Source organism: Diabrotica virgifera, chromosome 4 (assembly GCF_917563875.1).
Source record: "Diabrotica virgifera virgifera chromosome 4, PGI_DIABVI_V3a".
Taxonomy (NCBI): Eukaryota; Metazoa; Arthropoda; class Insecta; order Coleoptera; family Chrysomelidae; genus Diabrotica; species Diabrotica virgifera.
In genome coordinates, this window is record NC_065446.1 from 233,208,309 (window position 1) to 233,229,366 (window position 21,058).

The 21,058-nt window shown below is 32.2% G+C and overlaps 1 protein-coding gene across 1 annotated transcript in view; it reads right to left on the bottom strand.

The window, feature by feature from the left end:
- The window catches only part of LOC114327532 (autophagy-related protein 2 homolog A), a 165,628-nt gene extending 145,405 nt beyond the window's left edge, over positions 1-20,223 (bottom strand). Inside the window, exon 1 of the mRNA XM_050648778.1 lies at positions 19,985-20,223. Coding sequence (XP_050504735.1) covers positions 19,985-20,155 — 171 coding nt within the window. The 5' untranslated portion in view covers positions 20,156-20,223. The remainder of the gene's footprint in view (positions 1-19,984) is intronic.
- Between the last annotated feature and the right edge of the window lie 835 nt (positions 20,224-21,058).

The following is a 21,058-nucleotide window of genomic DNA, read 5'->3' on the forward strand; positions in this document are numbered from 1 at the left end:
ACAATTTTATCGTATTTATATTTAAATAATATACTAATTTTAATAGGTACTTAAAGTAAAATACCAAAAATTAAAAATACCGTTAATAGTTACGTCATTGTTTATGAAGTGTAGCTTCCCGCAGCGAAGTTGCTTTTCCCGTGGTGAATAGTAGAATATCTAAATAAATATATTTGCTAACAAATTATCAGTACCTACATATTTATCACCGTCCTATATATAATCGAATTAACAAAAACACCATTTCATACTATATTTGCATTAATACGAATCAAAAGATTTAAGAATTCTTTTACTTTTACACGAAATAAAAATTTCGTATGACAGTAATGACAGAAGGCTCATGTATGATGGCCGATTTCGATGTTTAATCGATAGTTGTTAGGTATCAATATTGAATAACTAATTACTAAATCTGTAAAGTTTTGAGTTATGTTTTATAAATATAATTGCAAAATACTACAAAATTTCATTTTCTGACATAAATTTAATTAACAATAACGTAAATTTTGTACAATAGGTATTTTTAATAATTAAAATAATTAAATTTTAAGGTCACTCAAATAAATCATCGATTACTGCCATCGACCACTTACATTCAATCTCAGTTTATTTTGATTAATCTCGGCAGGTAAAGTAAAATTCTTCTTTCAGTACAATAAAGTGTTACTTTACTGCCGCAAATGGCGGCAAATGAGTACAATAATGAATGGCTTTAGTGACGGTTGGCGATAAAATATATTATAAATAGCAAAAATTTATCGCTTTTATAAAATATGGAACTATTGATGCCCATACACGACAACGATTTATCGTATCGATGTGACTGCGCAGTTTATTTGTGCAGTTTTATCGATGGTGAACAAAATGTGTTTGATAAATCGTTGTCGATCGCGGTTGCACAGTTTTATCGTAGTGTTGGTAGTGTGTAAGTAGACGGAAGTTGTCCAATCATTGGCAATCATTCATTTCGTTCACAAGTCTTGCTGTATGCGGACGCATCTGCGCTTGTCAAATTATGTCGCAAGGAGATTGTAGCGTAATTCGTGAAAATTGGAAGAGCTTATCTAATTCTATAAAAATGAAGTTTGTTTGTGGAATAAGAACACATATGAAACATGAAATCTATCGTGCTATGTATTAAGATAATACGTCAAACATGAAAAATTTTTATTAGGACTTTTTCAAAGTCTTTTTACCACTGATGAAATAACTATTACGACTAAATATCAAAATGGTGATGAACTATGATTCATAACTTTAGTAATTAAACTAAAGTTTAATTACTAAAGCAAATCACGGCAAGTGATTTGTCGTCATACTTTCAACATGTGAACAAGTCAAATCCACAGCTCAGATGTTACCTGGGGCAGATTAGCTAAATATTTTAAACATTCACACTTAATGTAGCATTTTAAACCAATTTTTCCCTGACGGACTACTTTTACTGGGCTTTGACCCACATATTTTTGTTAAATAATATCTTGGTGGTTAGCATGTACATTGCACGTAAGCACTGATGATGACTGGTAAACCAGTCGAAAACTAGTTATGTGATTTTGATGTGGCCCTTTTGAGGGATTTTAAATATACCTTTTATACAGGATTTTACTGCTTTCAACTTTTTACTGCTTTTTACTGCTTCTATTTTTGAAAAACCCCTTTTTTCAGAAACATCACTCATTTCGCATTCAGTTGCCATTAAGTCATTGAAATGTAAACAACTCAATTTGGATTCCACGTGTTGGGAAATTTCAATACATTACCTCAAGGCATTATCCTTTTTGCCATGCGACCATCACAGGGCTTTTTATTGAAGTATGCACTTTTAAGGCCTATATTACATGTAAAGGGTTTTTACCCGGATATTTTTCTTTTTATTTTGTGGGTCAGCTAGCATCTAACACTGATGATGACTTTTTATAAAAATCGAAAACGTTTTGTTGTGATATAGCACTTTTAAGGGATTTTAATAAAAAAAAAGAATGTGTGTGTACTTTGTACGCACGTAAGAAGTTATACTTCTATTATATAATTTCAACGAAATAAATATACTTAACAGTTACAATACAAAAAATTAACAATAATTACCAAAAATTAACCAAAAACAAACAATGCCAAATATTAAAAAAAAAAAAAGAAAAAAGTATATGAATCGTCCGGGATTTGAACCCGCAATGTCGCGATCTCTCGATCTCTGGTCCAATGCTCTACCAACCAGACCATCAAGGCTCATGCTACTGACGTTTCAGATATACATAATTACAGATCACGGTGACAAGTAAAATATAAAAATAGATATTTTATTATTTTACGCTCAAGAAAGACAAATCCAAAGACACAAAATTATAATAAATAATACATTTACTAAAAAACACTAATATATTATTTTAATGGCTTATTTGCGCTGATACATAATTTGAAAGATTAGCAACTAAACGCCATGCTGTCTGTGTGCGCATGCGCACAGATTTATGAAGATTTGCATGAAGTATAACTTCAAAAATTTATACCTTTTACAAAGGATTTTTTTCCAATTTTGTGATTGATGGTATACAGCCAACTACAGGAAAAACATTTTCTTTTCCTTGTGGATTTTTTAGAATAAGTATTGATAAAGATGTAACAAAGCTTGTAAATGATACAAAGTTAAAGGCAAATGCCAAAGACTAGGTATTTATAAAAATTAAAGTATATTGCAGTGCAGGGACAAAGTCCAAACAAATACTTGCACTAAAGGAGAGGCTACAGAGATATGGCTAGAACTTCTGGAAGCATTCGAGACTGAACACGCAAATGGCGAATTTTTGGTAAATGATACGAATAAAGTCAAGGAGCTTATGAAAATGGCTTTGATCCTGGCTCATTTCTTGACAAATTTGCTTGCTCATCGCTTTAGTGGAAGTAAATTTAGTAAAGAGCAAATAAAAACTGGTACGGAATATGTAGAAACTTCACTTCACATCCAGAAGCATTGCCAATTATTATTAATTACCAGGCAAAGTGTGTACTTTAAAGAGCTTAATTCTATAAGTGATCACGTGGCTGATAAAACTGATGACTTAGATTACAAGATTACTATGAGACTAAAACAATTTGAGAAAATTATTAACTCTTGTATGCAAAATGTTTTGAGTTTTCCAATTTTTGTTGTGTTCCCATTATTAATAAATAAAAATATATTTGTTACAAAGTCTGTATAATAATATGTATAAGACTTTATCATATGTATGTATTATTCACAAAAAAAATGAAAAAAACGCTTGTTTAATTTAAGTGTTTTAAACATGTTTAAAACAGTTGTTTAAAACAAAATGTTTAAAACAAAACAACCCTGTTGCACAGTCACCACCCGTAAGTAAAAATAAGTATTCCATGGCTTCCTTACATTTCTTTTTTTATGGCTTTTAGTAGGAATCTATTAAAATAAGTTAAAACACTGGAATTAAAGATTATTGTTTCTTTTGTAGTTTCGTATCACTTTTAATCGAATATCGGATTAACTACTCATTGTTTCACATTTACAATGCAAATAATTCAAATTCACCACGAAACTTATTGTAAATTTAAATATTGTTAACATATGCAAATAATTAACTAATCATAATAGATGTCGTCAACTATCACTAGCATTGTTTATAATAAACAAAATGATAATGAATATTAATGTTTAATGATTTTCATAATAATTTTTTCAAAAGGTTGACAGACAACTTAGAATACACATGGAAAACATGCGACCGGATTAATTTTTCACTCTTAGTCATTTTCTAATCAACCATTGAATGGCAACCGCCAAAGTTATTTCAATTTTGGGAATCTTGGCAGTGAATATCAACCCTAAGGTAGCATCACAAAAAGTACAAAATCATTTAGACCAATTACAAAACTGGCTTAAGCGGTGGAAGATAAATAATGCCAGCAAATTACTTTTACAACACGAAAATTTGATTTCCATAAAACCAGTTGTCAAATAAATTGCTCGTCAAAAGTTAGGGATATAGAATATTCTGCTGAATTTTCATAGTAGATTTTGTCGTGAACAGATTAACGGATTCCGCTAATTTTTTTATTATTTTAGATTTTTCTTTAGTATTTACACAGTTATGCAAAGGTTTACTCAAACTTTTTTTTTGTACTTATACCGGGTGGAAGAAAAGAAATGGTTTTCTTATGTTAAGTTTGAGACGCCCTGTAGGGAGGACGGGGTACAAATGTGAGTATACATCGAAATCGTATTGTAGTCTTATAGACCAGTAAGGATCTGTGAAAAAACGTCTATTTTTGGATGTGAGAGGTGGCATTCGGATTTTTGCAGATAAAGTTAGGTGACACCTTCAGTAATAATAATTGACTTATGCTCCTTCTCCTCCTTAAAATATTTAAAAATTTCGAAAAACGTCGATTTTTTTCTGCTTTCTTTGCTCATAACTTTAAAACGATTCGTTTTGGAACAAAGTCGTACAGAAATAAAATAAAGATAATTAAATTTTGTATGATATACAACTGGTCAAAAATGTCTTAACGTATTACCTTTTCTGCAATATAGCAATAAATACAAAATAAGGGGGCAAAATACGCCCGTTGTTATTCAATGTTTTTAACCACTTTGGTGGCACTTAGAACCTTAGTAATTCACTTAAGAAATTCTTTGTAACATACTTAAACCGTGTACCAAATTTCATTAAAATCGACCTAATAGATTTTGCATAATAAATTTGCAATCTAAATGTTTTTAAAAAAGTTCAAATTTTTTAAAATCTTTCTGAACAAAAAGTAGACTATTTAGAAGTTGGCTAATTTTTTTACATATAAAGAGGTGCTCTACCTATCTAATACACTTTACATAATTAAAATCGGATTATTTAAGGGGCCTCAGCAATGTTTTAAACTTATAAACAATTCTTTGGCTTATAAGCAAATAACTTTGTTTAATAATAAAAAAAATCATTTTTAGCAATGCAAATAATTAAAACCGGTATAATTTGACTTAAACTTTCAAATGCTGTCAGCAGAATTGATATTTTATTTTTTAATCAAAAGTTATTCGCGTTCAAAAATTTAAATTTTTCGATTTTTTGAAAGTTCCACTGCGTTTATCTCGAAAACTATGCATCCTACGAAAAAACTTGTAAGAACATTTTTTGCTTAGAATTACCCAAGAAATACAAAAAAAATGTTTTATTTTGCGAAAAATCAATGTTATGTAATTCCTCAAGTTCTTTGTTTATAACAATCTTATCGACATCCGGATCAACTGTTACCCAAAAAAATCGTGTTCTACGGGTCAAAAAATACATAAAAATCTTGGGTAAGTCCATCTAAATAAAGGAGCGCGTAGCACCCTCTCCTGGCCACAGCACTAATTTGTTTATAGGCCAAAAAATTGTTTATAACTTTAAAACATTGCTGAGGCTGCTTAAATAATCCGATTTGAATTCTGTAAAGTGCAATAGACAAGTGGAGTGCTTCTTTATATGTAAAAAAATTGACAAATCTTTGTATGTTCTAGTTTTTGTTGTGCAAGATTTTAAAAAAAATTTAATTTTTTAAAAAAAGTTTGATTGCAAAATTATTATTCAAAATCTAGTAAGTCAATTTTAATGAAATTTGGTGTACGGTTTTAGCACATTACAAAAATTTTCTAAGCGAATTAGGAAGATTCCAAGTGTAACCTAAGTGATGGAAAATCATTGAATAATGACAGGCTTGTTTTGCCCCCTTATTTTATATTTATTGCTATTTTGCAGCAAGGGTGATAAATTAAGACATTTTTAACCAATCGCATCTGATAGCAAATCGATGTTATTCGAAACTTTTAAATATTTGATTTTTTTTATTAATGTTCCGGGCATATTTGAGAAGGAGCATAAATCAATTAATAAATAAATAACCGTACATGATCAAAGAATTGAGCGTGTTAGAAAATATAATTACCTGGGAACAGGGCCTGGATTCCGTGCACTGTAGATATCTACATGTCGCTTTCTATCGATGTCAATTTTCGTAAAAATATTTGAATTTTAGCTTTAATTGAATTATTTTCTAGTTTTGCTAGGTTATACTCTAATTGATGCTGAAGTGAGACTTAGTAAAACAAGAAAATATTTGAATTAAAACTAAAAATTAAAATATATTGACACTGCGCATATCGCTTTCTATTAATGTCAATATATTTGAATTTTTAGTTTTAATTCAAATATTTTCTTGTTTTACTAAGTCTCACTTCAGCATCAATTAGAGTATAACCTAGCAAAACTAGAAAATAATTCAACTAAAGCTAAAATTCAAATATTTTTACGAAAATTGACATCGATAGAAAGCGACATGTAGATATCTACAGTGCACGGAATCCAGGCCCTGTTATTAATGAAAACAACGACAACTCTGAAGAAATCAAGATCAGAATAGAAAAAGCTAGAGCTACTTTTACCAAAATGAAAACAGTTTTATGCGGAAGAGAGCTAAGTTTAAATCTTAAAATTCGCCTCATGAGATGTTACGTGCTGTCAGTTCTTTTCTATGGAATGGAAGCTTGGACACTGAAAAAGATCGATACAAGGAAAATAGAAGCATTCGAGATGTGGATGTACCGCAGGATACTGAGAATATCGTGGACAGAGAGAGTGACAAACATGGAAGTGTTGCGAAGGATGCAGAAAGAAAAAGAACTTGCGCTTACTATTAAAAAGCGCAAACTGCAATACTTGGGACATATAATGAGGGGACAAAAGTACCAGCTACTACAATTAATTATTCAGGGAAAAATAATAGGTAAAAGATCCATTGGCAGAAGAAAACATTCATGGTTGAAGAATTTAAGAGATTGGTACAAGTGCAGCAGCTGCCAATTATTTAGATCTACGGTATCAAAAATACGCATAGCCTTGATGATAGCCAAACTTCGGAACGAGGACGGCACCTGAAGAAGAAGAAGATAAATCAATTATTATTAACGAACTTATCACCTAACTTTATCCGCAAAAATCTGAATGCCACCTCTCACATCCACCTAAAAACAGATCCTTACTGGTCTATTATGTTTTGTGAACATTTTGTTTTTTGAATGCCCCTGATATCTTTAAAAAAAATAGACGGTTTTGTAATTTAACATGTGTTTTAACCGAAACAAAATTTGAGACACCTTGAAGGGAGAAAAAAGCACAAAGGTGATTATACCTCGATATTATGTTGTAGTCTCATATTTTGTGAATATTTTATTTTTTTAATTTCTCTAATATCTTTAATAACAAAGAAACTAGACGGTATGACTCTTTAATATGCCTTTTAACTGACGACATATATCTCATCACACATGTGAAACATAGAAACACATTTAAAGAGTAATACCGTCTAGTTTCTTTGTCATTAAAGATATCAGAGAAATTAAAAAAATAAAATATTCACAAAATACGAGACTACACCATAGTATCGAGGTATACTCACCTTTGTGCCTTTTTCCCCCTACAAGGTGTCTCAAACTTTTGTTTCAGTTAAAACATATGTTAAATTACAAAACCGTCTATTTTTTTGTTTCTAAAGATATCAGGTACATTCAAACAACAACATGTTCACAAAACATAAGATTACAATAAGATTCTGATGTATACTCACATTTGTACCTCGTTCTCCCTACAGGGTGTCTCAAACTTAACATAAGAAAAACATTTCTTTTCTTCCACCCGTATAAGTACAAAAAATAAGTTTAAGTAAACCTTTTCACAATTGTGTATATTCTAAAGAAAAATCTAAAATAAAAAAAAATAGCGGAATCCGTCTGTTCGCGAAAAAATCAACTATGAAAATCAGCATAATTTTCTATATCCCTAACTTTTGACGAGCAGTTTACTTGGGATTATATCTTGATGAAAAACTCATATGGTAAACGCACAGTAAAACTAAACGGAAACAATTAGATCTTAAACTAAAAAATACGAACTGTCTACTTTACCAAAGGTCTCAGTTATCTCTTGAAAATAAACTGCTTCTGTACAAAGCTATACTCAGACCAGTTTGGTCATACGGAATAGAACTATGGGGCTGCAGTAAACCTTCAAATACGAAAATACTCCAAATATTCTAATCCAAAATACTCCGTATGATAAGTAAATCTCCTTACTATCCAACCAGACACTTCACAATGATCTGGATATCCCACTAATCAAGGACATAATAAAGAATCGTTCAATAATATATAAAAATCGTACCACTGAACACAACAACGAATTGATACATAATTTATCCACCCAACCACTTGCTGAAAGAAGACTGAAGAGAGTGTGGCCACAAGAACTACCACAATAATACTTAGAGAACCGTCACTGGACGGTAGGTACGTAACTCACCTTAATTTACACCAGACTATTTACTTATTACCTACTTTGTGTTTAGAGTAGATTGCATGTGCATGCAGTGTATCAATAAAAAAAAATGGAAAATCATTTGTGAATTGTTCCTATGACCAAAGAGATAGATAAGACATTTTGGAGTGACACTTTTTTGAGCAAAATTTATGTCAATAAAATCAGCAGGTTTTTTCTCTTTTATGGCAAAAATTTCTCGACCAGCAATTTGGATTTCTCTCTAGCTGCTCCACTGAACCTAATTTATTGACATTTACCGACTTCCTTGTGGAATCTCTTGAAAGTGGCTTCCAAGTTCATGATGTATACACAGACTTTACAAAGGCGTTTGACCAGGTAAATCACAAGATTTTAATCAATAAGTTGGGTAAGAATAAGCTGGGTGTCCAGGGTGAACTTTTAGAATAGTTGTTATCCTACCTATCTGAAAGAATACAAATAGTACGTGTTCAGGGTTTTCAATCGTTTAAAATTAAGGTACCTTCGGGAGTGCCACAAGGGTCACATCTGGGACCCCTTCTATGCAATATCTATGTTAATGATATTGCCTCCTGTTTCCACTTTGCGTTTTTCCTAATGTTTGCTGACGATTTAGAATTATATTTGAAAATCAAGAATGATGGTGACTATCAAAAATTACAATCTGACTTGGATCGGTTGAGCTATTTAGTGCAGTCACTGAAGGTTTTCACCTACGATTTCGTTCAATCTTCATCGATTTTCATGAAAATTGGTGAGTAATTAGCGGATACCTCAAGGAACAAAGGTGACATGATGTCAACTTGCGCTTTTACCCTGGGGGTGGATGCCACCCCTTTTCTGGGGTGAAAATTATTTTATTAAAAATAATACCATAAATCGATAGAGGATCAAATTCTAAGCAAAATTTGTTATATTAAGCTATTAACATAAATCAATACTTTTTGAGTTATTAAAGATCAAAGAGTTTATTTTTTCGTAAAAAAAATGCATGTTTTAAAGCTGTTTTTCACGTATAACTCAAAAACTATTAGGTGTTACAAAAAAGTTATTACAGTGGAACCTCGATTATCCGTCAGGGCACCGGACCAAGGGTATGACGGATAATCGAAAAGACGGTTAACAGAACATTAAAAAAATTCAAAATTCATAGTACAGCTCTCAAATTTTATTTGTATGTTTTGTTTGACAATATAAGAGAGATTTGTGTTCGTACTCGTACATCTAATCAATTTGTCAGCTGTAGTCTGTGTCAGCTTCTGAATCTGCTTCCTCCGCCTCTGTTGCCATTTCAACGATTTCATCATCTGTCAACAATGGATAGCTTTTTGCGTCCTCATCACAAATTAACCATTCTTTTATGTCCTCTTTAGGCCACGAAAACAAAACAGTTAATTCATTCTTAAAATATGGTGATAGCAAAACTGTACATTTCAGAATGATTTCAGCGAATTTCACTTGGCCTATCGACTTATCGCAATGCTCAAACAAAATGAATTTATGACTCATTTTTTACTTCTGTAGTCAATACAACTTATGTACGAACCCTGACGGTTAACAGAGGTGACGGTTAATGGAGAGACGGATAATCGAGGTTCCACTGTATTGCCAACATTGAAGACAATAAAAAATTAAATACACTGTTCACTCAAAGTACTAAACTAATGTTAATTCAAAGTGAGTTATGGTTAATTGAATGTATATTTTTTTCGACGAGTACTCAAATCTAAGTATTCAAGCTTAAATAACGGGAAAACGATGCATTTTATAAAATATACCTGCTAAACATTTATCAAAGTACTTCAGAATACCTAACAAATGAGCTCCAGAATAAGTTAATAGCATCAAAATTAAGCAAGTTATGATGAAACTAAGAGAACCCTTTCGAATTTTTTAGGAAAAACTGAAAAATAAAACATACGCCATTTCCACAAAAATTAAACTTTATAGTAATCTTTATAAAAAATTTTTTGTATTAGCATAAGAAATGCTTTTAACAATTTTCACCGGTTTAGAATGCATATTTTTGAAAAAAAGATGTAATTTAAAAAAATATCATAATTTTTAAAATTTTCGTCATTTTCATTTTCTTTTAATAATAACTATAAAAATACTCAATATACGTAAAAAATGGTAAGTAACTAAATTTTATTTTTTTTATATAAAATACTTTACCTTTTTTTCCATTTCTGTAGGGTGAAAAATAACCGAGATAGAAACGTTTAAAGCTTAGATTTTGCTGCGAGATCCACGTAACCGTGGCCATTTAATCTTTGATTTTTAAAAAAATAAGGGGTTTAAAAGATTAAATTCAACGCGTTTTAATAGCCTTGGGAATTACCTTACAAACCTTTTTTAGTTGAACCTGATATCGTAAAAATTAACGGAGTTTTAAAAAAAAAGATAACATTTTTTGGAAAAAATTTTAGTTTGAAAATTTTTTGGAGCATAAATTTTAATGCTATTAATTTGTTTGGGATCTCATTTGATAGATATTTCTAAGTACTTTCACAAATGTTTAATAAGTTTATGTTATAAAATGCATCATTTTCCCGTAATTTAAGCTTGAATACTTAGATTTGGGTACTCGCCGAAAAAAATATGCATTCAATTACCTATAACTCACTTTTAGTTCATACTAAGAGTCTAAGAGGTTTTTTTAGTAAGAAGTTTATTTAGTTTTTTAGTAGCTTTAATTTTGGTAATAATAACTTTTATGTAAACACTTATAGTTTTTGAGTTTTCTATCAAAAATCGGTAAAAACATGCATTTTTCTTACGAAAGATTAAAATGTTTGATCTTTAATAATTCAAAAAGTTTTGATTTATTTTAATAACTTTATATAACAAATTGTGCTTACAATTTGTCCCCCTATCTAATTATTCCGAAAATTCAGGTAAAAGATCTCTCCTTCATCTTTTTAATAAAGTTTATCAAACTGGCTATATACCAACGGATTGGCTGCTGTCGACTTTTGTGACGATACCTAAAAAAGCAAACGCGAAAAGATGTAGTGACTACCGAACCATTAGCTTGATGAGTCATGTTTTAAAGATATTTCTACGAATTTTGCACTCTAGGATGTACCAAAAAATAGAAGAACAGCTTGGTGATACACAGTTTGGATTCCGCAATAACCTTGGGACCAGAGAAGCACTGTTTAGTATTCAGGTTATGGTACAGAGATGCAGAGATGTCGGACATCCGGTTTATATGTGTTTCATTGACTTTGAGAAGGCCTTTGATCGGGTAAAACATACGGAAATGATTGCTATTCTTCAGAAAGTGGGTATTGATGATAAAGACCTACGCATTATCAAAAATCTTTACTGGCATCAACGTGCAAACATCAGGATTGGCTGGGACACGTCTGAAGAACTTCAAATACGAAGAGGAGTAAGGCAGGGCTGCATTTTGTCCCCACTAATATTTAACATCTATTCTGAGTTTGTTTTCAATAAAGCAGTGGATAATGCTCAATGTGGTATCAAAATGAATGGCGTCAATATTAATAATTTGAGATATGCGGATGACACGGTGTTAATTGCGAGCAATTATGAAGAACTTCAACATCTGATTAATAGGATTACCACAACGTGTGATGAATATGGACTCAAGCTAAACACCGCAAAGACCAAGGTGATGGTTGTCAGTAAGACGCCAATACAACCGGAAGTAGTAACAGCTTATGGTGAACAATTAGAAAGAACTAACAGTATCACCTACCTTGGTTGTAATCTAAATGAGAACTGGGACATGAGCAAAGAAATTAGAATACGTATAGAGAAGGCCAGAGCTGCATTCTTTAAGATAAAGAAACTTTTATGTGGAAACAACATTACTTTGAATCTTAAAATTAGATTGGTGAGATGTTATGTGTTCTCTACTCTTTTGTACGGTGTCGAAGGTTGGACTTTAACAGATACTCTTCTCAAGAAATTGGAAGCCTTTGAAATTTGAAGAAGATCTAATTATGGGGTTATTTTTAATAAAATAATTTTCACCCCGAGAAGGGGTGGCACCCACCCCCAGGGTAAAAGCGCAAGTTGGCACCATGTCACCTTTGTTTCTTGAGGTATCCTCTAATTACTCAACAATTTTCATGCAAATCGATGGAGGTTGAACGAAATCGGAGGTAATAGCTCATATCTACCTTTAGTGACTCCACTAATTGGTGTGATAGCAACGGAATGGAACTTAATGTTAAAAAGTGTCACTTAATGGTTTTTGGTCGAAATAGAACTCCTACAAATCATATCTATACTATTAAGGATTGTCCTCTAGACTATGTATCTCAGATAAAAGACCTAGGTGTTGTGCTCGATTCCAGCTTAGCCTACATCCCCCATATCTCATCTATTGTCTCAAAATCCCTTCAACTTTTAGGGTTTATCAAACGTTGTGCTAAATACTTTTTAAATATCCCATCCATAAAAATATTGTATTGTTCACTTGTGAGACCTCACCTAGATTACTGTTCATGTGTTTGGTCTCCACACTATAACACCCATGTTCAAGCTATTGAGAGAGTTCAGCACAAGTTCTTAAGATTTGTTGCATTTAAACAAAACCAGAAGGTTGATGAAATTAACTATTCTAATATGGAAAAGTCTCTCAATATAACCTCTCTACAAATCCTACGCATGCATAAGGATCTCACACTGTCTTATAGCATACTACACTCCAATAATTTTGGTCCTCAACTATTGGAGAAAATTAGCCTCCATGTTTCCAGTAGACAAACAATGCTAAATCAACCCTTTTACGTTAGACCCCATTGCACAAACTATGGACACAACTCCTTCATGTCTAGAACACCTAGTTTGCTAACCAATATTCGGAAAGTTTAGATTGTTATAGTTTTCCAAAAGAATTTAAAGCTCAGCTTAAAAACTGTGTGTGATAACTTAATGTCATTGTATTCTGTATATTTTTTGTTAATGTTTGTTATTTAATGTTCCTAGTTTGTATGATTAAAATTTTTAAATTTACTGTAGATAAGGTTAAAGATCTCCTGTGATTAATGTTTATACTGTATTTTAATTGGGTGATTGCCCGTTGATAAATAAAATAAATAAATAAACTAAAAATCAGCAGGTTAAATTAGGAAAACATATCAGTAGTATGATCTTCAATATTCTTCTTCTTGAGTGCCGTGCATTTCAGCGTAGATATTCACTGTACATTGTTTTGTCTGGTGAAGAGTCTATTCTCCTTTTCATGAACATTTTTCAGTGCGTCACAAATTATAGAAAAAAAGGTAAGTCCGTGATAATACATATTTATGACATTTATTCTAACGTGACATTTTAGTTAAATCTGACAGTTGTCAAATTTTATTTTCAATTTGGAATAAAACCAAATCAATTGTGTCTATTGCATTTATAAAATGGTATTTTCTTTCATTTGTATAGTCTTATAAATTGTACAGATTATATTGATAATATTATTATTTTATTTAATAAATAATTCTTTTTTGATTATGGCGCCATCTATCGACAACTAGAATAATCACCGAACTAGAATAATTACCGAAGTATTCCCAGACGTGCCTTTTTTTCTGTCACATACAATTTAATGCGTTAGAGAGAAATCGAAAAACTGTGACGCACTGAAAGATGATCATGAGAAAAAGAATAGGAATGTTTTGGCAAGAAGAAACAAGGCAGAAGCAGAAAGAGACAGAGGAAATAACCAAAATATGATCGAAAACTATTGGCTAAAAAACCCAAAGTTTTAAAATGAACAATGTCAACTAGATGAGACTAGATCTTAAATGTATGGTAATTAATTGCATGAAAATAAATAATTTATCCTAAACTAAATAATATTATAATAATAAAATCCAAAATTAACCAGGCAAAAGAACAATGGTTAAAAGAACAATGGGCAGAAATGGAAGAATACCAGAAAAGACATGATAGTTTTAACACACATAGAAAAATTAAAGAATTACCTCAGAACAACAGAAAAAGAGATTCGAAATACTAAAAGATGCAAATGGGAAACTTGTGTTGAGTACTAACAAAAAATTAAAGAGATTGACAGAATACACAAATGAATTGTTCAAAGGTAATAGAACAGAGCAGATGGAAGTAGAAGTAGAAGATGATATGGTTTTAAAGGTATTAAATGAGGAAATCGGCATTAAAAAACAGCAAAAACGGTAAAGCAGTAGGTCAAGACCAAATCCCAGTAGAAAGCTTAAAATGCATAAATTATGAAACCTTAGACATTATCGTAGACTTGTTTAACACAATGTACAAAACATGAAACATACCAAAATAATAGCTACTCTCCACCTTTTGTGCTATCCCTAAAAACACAAACGCTAAAGATTACAGCGAATACAGAACAATATCATTAAGTAATAAGTCACATTCTCAAATCATTCTTGAAAATAATACATGGTCGTATAAATAAAAAACCGGAAGAGAAGGAATAGATGATAGCCAGTTTGGGTTCAGAAACGAACTAGGAACCAGCGAGGCATTAAGTATTTAATGTTGTTCTGAAGCTATTTTTTTGTGACATTTTTGCAATTAACTAGTTTTTATGGGAAATAAGCCACAATTTTACTAAAAAAATGATTTCATTAACGTTTCGACGCCCAAATCAGATGTCGTCAAAATACAAAAAATATTAATGAATTAAACAAAAATGTCGTTGCTTAGTAAAAAAATTCTTCTAATAATTTATTTAATCTGACTCATTTATATCGGCAATTCAGACATATATTATACATTTTAAAGTAGAAGACTTTCAAATGATATTGCCAATATTTATGAGTTGCATTCCTGGGACGACTTTACTGAAAGATAGTTTATTCGATTACATGAATTCAAATTTTTTGTGGTGTTAAGATACTTTTTTCTTTTCATGTTTTCTTTTGCAGCATTTCATATAAACAAATAATCTAGAATCTAGCCAATAAAGCTATAACACTCATTTCTTTAAATTCACTTGTTTTCTTGAAAAGAGAAAAAAAATACAAAACAAATTTCTGTAAAAAATATAATAGGATACCTAAGGATTTTAGTCTGGATACTAATTACTTGACTGGTTAGAATAAGAAGGGTTCAACTGTTTTTCAAAATACAGCTGAATTGGTTATTTGCGTTAGAGGTAACACAGACGGGGCGGCGTACGTCGACAGAACCCCGCTGAGATGTCGATAGCGACGCATCCCTTACTGTATTTTGATGCTGTGACACACACCAGACGCTCTTAACATTTTCTATGCAGCGACTTTCTATCGACATATCCTGGGACCCATCCACCGCCAATCGGTTTTATGATTTCGACGGCATATCATAAATGCGTCTATCGTGGTATGACACACACGTTTGAGCTGTTTTCTAGCGAATTCTGTAGTGAGTGTTGTCAGATCGTGTTTTTGTGATGGAAAATACAAATGTAGAAAAATTAATTAATGAAATTCAGATGAGACCAGCTATTTGGGATATGGGTATTGATGAATATTCAAACAGAATAATAAAAAAACAGGCCTTATTTATTATTTTATTTATTATGCTCTACATAGGCCTTGTATTTACAATTTTAGATAATACAGTTTACGCTAATAATTTATATATAATTTTATTTGATGTCTATGTAAAAATTGCTGAACTATGGTTCTCCACTATATCTTATTTTTCACCTCCTCTTTCCAGTGTGTAATTTCCATCGATACTATACCTTCCTGAAACTTTCTTGCCCTTTTTCTTGGTCTACCTCGTCTCCTAGCCCCAACGGGTCTTCTTTGAAGTACCATCTTTGGCATTCTTTCCTTATCCATCCCCTCGACATGACCTGCCCACCTGATTCTTTATGACTTTGTGTATCTTGTTACACTTGGTTCCTTGTAAAGCATCCTTAATTCTTGATTGGCGCTTCTATGCCAGCCGTCTTCTGTATCTGTATTCTGTCCCCTGAAAATAGCTCTTAGTACGTTCCGTTCTCAACTCTATATCATTTTTTCTTCTGTTTTATTTAACACCCATGTCTCACATCCGTAGGTGACTGTTGCTCTTATTGAGATTTTGTATATTCTGGTTTTCGTCTTTCTCGATGCATACTTTGACTTTAATTTGAATAATTTTTTTGTTAATATTAATTTGTAAAACATCACTATTTCCCAATAGATGGGTTATAATAGAGGGGCATTAATTTAACACCTGTATTTGCTCAGTGGCATACCATAGAATGGACAGCCTCTTAGCGTTATAAATAGTTTGTCTTAGGTGATATGCTTTCCCTTATAATGGTGTTATTTCTTGAACACGGCTCTTTAATACTCACTAATAACTCCTGAAAAGATTTTTCCCACCTACCTCTACCGAAAGTATACTTTTCCGGACCTGATTGCAGGGAGCAAAGTTGTACTGTTCCTCCCTAGGGAGGAAAAGTAAAAGTGACGTCATGGTATTTCATTCATAAAATATAACTTATTGTCGCCCTGTACAATATCTATTTTCTATTACGTAAGTATCTATATATTTTAACGTTTAATTATAAAACACCCTGTATTTGGCAGAATGGTAAATAACAGTAAATTGTTATTTTGATTTAACAATGTTTACATTATTAATTTGACTTATATTTGACAGTTGACAGATATGTTGTACCTACTTGTTAGTTTTAGTTTTAATAAATTTTGTTGGTTAATTACATAAATAAATTAAGTAAAAATGAAAAATAACTTGTTATTAATTTGAGGAAGGTGGAAAAACCATATGTATAACTTGGGAGTAAAGTGCCTTTTCCTCCCTTGAATGATTACTGCCCTCCGCTACGCGTCGGGCAGTAAACTTCGTTCTCGGGAGGAACAGTAGCACTTTCCTCCCTTGTTATACAAATAGCTATTTTTAGACATTCTTGTAAAATTAAAAAACATCTCTGGGCCTTTATTATATTAATTTCCTTAATATAATGTGTAAAAATCCCTTATAATTTCGTTCCTTTATGATGGGATGTATCCAATATCTGCGTTTCTTTTTTTCTTTAATCTAAGATAAAATAAACTTGTATTTATTACAAAAGACAAATCGTCATAACTTTCAGACATCGTATCGTACAGCAGCCAACACGCGACTAAATTTGGCAACAACGAAATACAAATACTTTAAATCATAGCATAGCTGCCGCTGTTATACCGTGCCATGTGTTTTGCGCTGCCTCGACGTCGATTCGACGCGCGCCGCCCGGTGTGTCCTTGCTCTTAATGTGCATGGTTTCTGATTCTGTAATAATAAAACAATAGGATGTATAGTCATGGACGCCCATATAAAAATTTTCAAGGGGGGACCAGACGTGAAGATGTTGCACATTACATTTTGTATACATTGGATGACAATATATAGTTTAAAGCACCCGAAAGGCTAGGGGGAGGCGTATAGCCATAGCAGCTATCTAAGAAATTCATCAATTTTCAGCTCAGCAGGGTGCTATTGTTCAAGTGTGAAATTTCATTAAGGGATCGAACTGCTTTATGAAAGAATCCTTTGTTTACGTAATTTCACACCTGGAACAATGGCACTCCACTGAACTCAATATTCATGAGTCTCTTAGATAGCTGACACTATTATACAACCATAGTTAATGTTAAAGGAATTTTAACACATTTGCTGCCACTTATAATTTAGTCCCTTTCGTATGGAGCCAATACAAAAAGAAGCCTATAGACCATTCCAGGGTGAAGTCATTTGACAACGACTGGTGGGCAAAATATTGTAAAGAAACTAGGTTAAGTGTAGAAAACCATTGTTAATTTAAGAATATTATTAAAATACCAGCGTTTTGTTCAGTTTGAAAGTGTTCCAGTAAAGGTAAAAGAGATCAAGTAAGTTTTTTTTATAATACCAGCCGCATTTAAAGACCGAAATGTTTTAAATCACTATAATCACAATACACTGTAAACAGAACGACGATATGGGCCAAGAAAACTGATTTTCTGATTATACCGGGTTTTTGCATCCCCTACGAGGGTGTCCTATATCCAATGTTTGAAATTTTTCTAGTTAAAACCACAGATTTTTTATAATAAAACGAGAAAATAGCAAAAATAACACCAAAAACACAATTTTTGCCCTCCAGCAACGGTGTCGAAAGTCACGTGACCTGGAATGGTCAATTTAATTCCACACGTTATGAATGCCAAAAGGCATCAGTAGGCCCTAACTCATGTAGCACAAGACAGCTTTTGAAGACCAGTGGCGTAACTAGTCTGACCTGCGCCCCAATGCAAGTATTCCTCGTGCGCCCCTATTCCCAGACTTATTCCCCCCTCACATAACCTCCTACGAAACTAACGATATTTCTCTGTACTTTCAGGGGATACTATTTCAGTACACACGACATTGTACAAGCAATATCCAATCAGAGAACAATTATTCCAAGAAATATAACAGTAATAATTTTAAAGTTAATTATTAAAAAACATTATTATTCAAAAAATTAATTGAAAGTAAAATTAAGGGGCTATCCAAGTGTAAAAGTACGAAATTCACATACTTTTTTGTTAATTTCTAAAATAAAAAGAACTGTACCAATTGTTTTGAAAATTTGCATGAGCATTTATTATAAAAAAAAGTAGGTACATGTAAAATAATTTTCATAAAAAAATTTCCAAAATTAAACGATTTGTGCGCCATCTACTTGCACCGTGAAAATAAAAACATAGCTCCACTTCTGCAGTAATTGGGACTAATAGAGACCCTGAAACATGAAATTTCAAAGGTATTATTGAAATATAAGTTATTTTCTATACCATCTACTAGGGGTATTTGTGGCCGGCCACAGTTGCTCGTCTGTGATGCAACGTCCAAGCCACATAAGAACCCACGGTCAATCATCGGAAACTATTTTTGTGGATCCACAGAGTGCCCCGCCACAGTCGCCCGTCTTTTATGGCGCTAACGGAATAAAATACTACGAATATTTTTTTACATTTTTTATTTTCGGGAAGGTACAGGGAGTTTTGCTTCAACATATTTTTTTGCTAAAATTTTTCCAGAATATCAGTTTTGTACGCCCCCCTAAGGCCTGCGCCCCAATGCACTGCATTAGTTGCATTGGCGTTAGTTACGCCACTGAGTGGCAGCAAATGTGTTAATTATTCAAAGTACTTTAACCTAAAATATTTCAAAACTAGTAAATTTGCACTTGGATCCCTTTTATTATAAGCCCCTTAGTTACTAACTGAAAAGTACCAAAATATTGTCATTGCTTAAAAAGTCATTGTTATGTTCCATTGTCTAACAAATTTAAAATCTAAATAAAAGGTTAAACTATAAAAATATATGGGAAATTGGCACAAAGCAATATAATGATAATTGAAATGTATTCAATGAACTTTAGCATTGCTATGCTATAGGTATTATATTTTTTGTAATCAACATGTTTAGTAGTAAGCCATCAAACACGTGTTAATGTTGAATAAACAATAGTAAACATTTCCTCATCCGTTCACGCTGCTCAAAAATGATGCTTTAAATATTTATCTTTCTGATTATTTATAAATGTAAACATAGCGATAAAGAATCACAATAAGACATAACCCATCCACGATTTTAAAAGAGCGATGGTAAAGGATTCAAAAATAGACATTAGAAAAATAATATTGCGTCTTTGCATTTCCTACCTGAACATCAAGGCTGATTTTTTCCACAGTGCCAGTGCCATTGTAGAAGTCAACATTAAGTTGATCTCTCGTTAATTTCTCTTCAAAGAATTGTCCAAGGTATCTTTGTAACAAATACGCACAAACGTTTTTCTTTATACCTTCTGGTAAAATGTTTTGATACCACGACATTTTACCAGAAAAATCTTCATGGAGCACTATTCACGTTCACTCTTTGTTTGATACATTGACATTGACAGTTCACGACGTGCAAAATATTTTGGCTAAACAGGAAACAGCTGTTTTCATCATGCGCATCGTGCCAAAAAGTGGGAGCACAAACCATACATACTTAAAGCAGCTTTACATCAAGGCTATGCAAGTCTCATGCTATGCAAGTCCGTCTTGCATGGCATATCTCTTGCCTACCCTGACCTTTTTACATCGGAGCTATTTCTGTGCAATTTTAGATACCACTTTCATTGTTGCCAATAGAAGAAATATATCAAAATATTAATTTTAGATATTTCACTTAAAAACTTCAGTCCATAATTAAATATATTCAAATATAAACCACAAATTATTACATCCAATAAATACCATTTCAACTTACACAATAAGGTTGGGTTTTTTTCTAAACTATAAATTTTGTCATATTGGCAACATGAATTTTGACAGGACTTGCATCAAAATAGCATTAAAAATAGAACATGTTTTAATTTTTCGTCTAGCACAGGAATTGCATGGAAATAGCGCGTGGGCATGCGCAGTAGCGTGATCTGTCTTGCATGGCTCTTGCCTAGCATGAAAATAGCATAATGTAAAACTGTCTTTATAGACGTTTCACGACCATGTTAATCTTTTGGATCGAATTAACGCCATCTCTTGATTGGAATGGGAACTAAATTGACAAATTTTAGTTACGTGGGAATTTCAAATTATAAATTTTGCGGGATTTTTGATGAAATTTCGCAGGAAGTATGTATGGTTTGTGAGTGGGAGAGATTTGAAACCGCTGTGTCTAGGTACACGCTAACGTGTGCGAATATATGTACAAATATGAGAAAGATGATGGTCAAATTTTCAATACATATT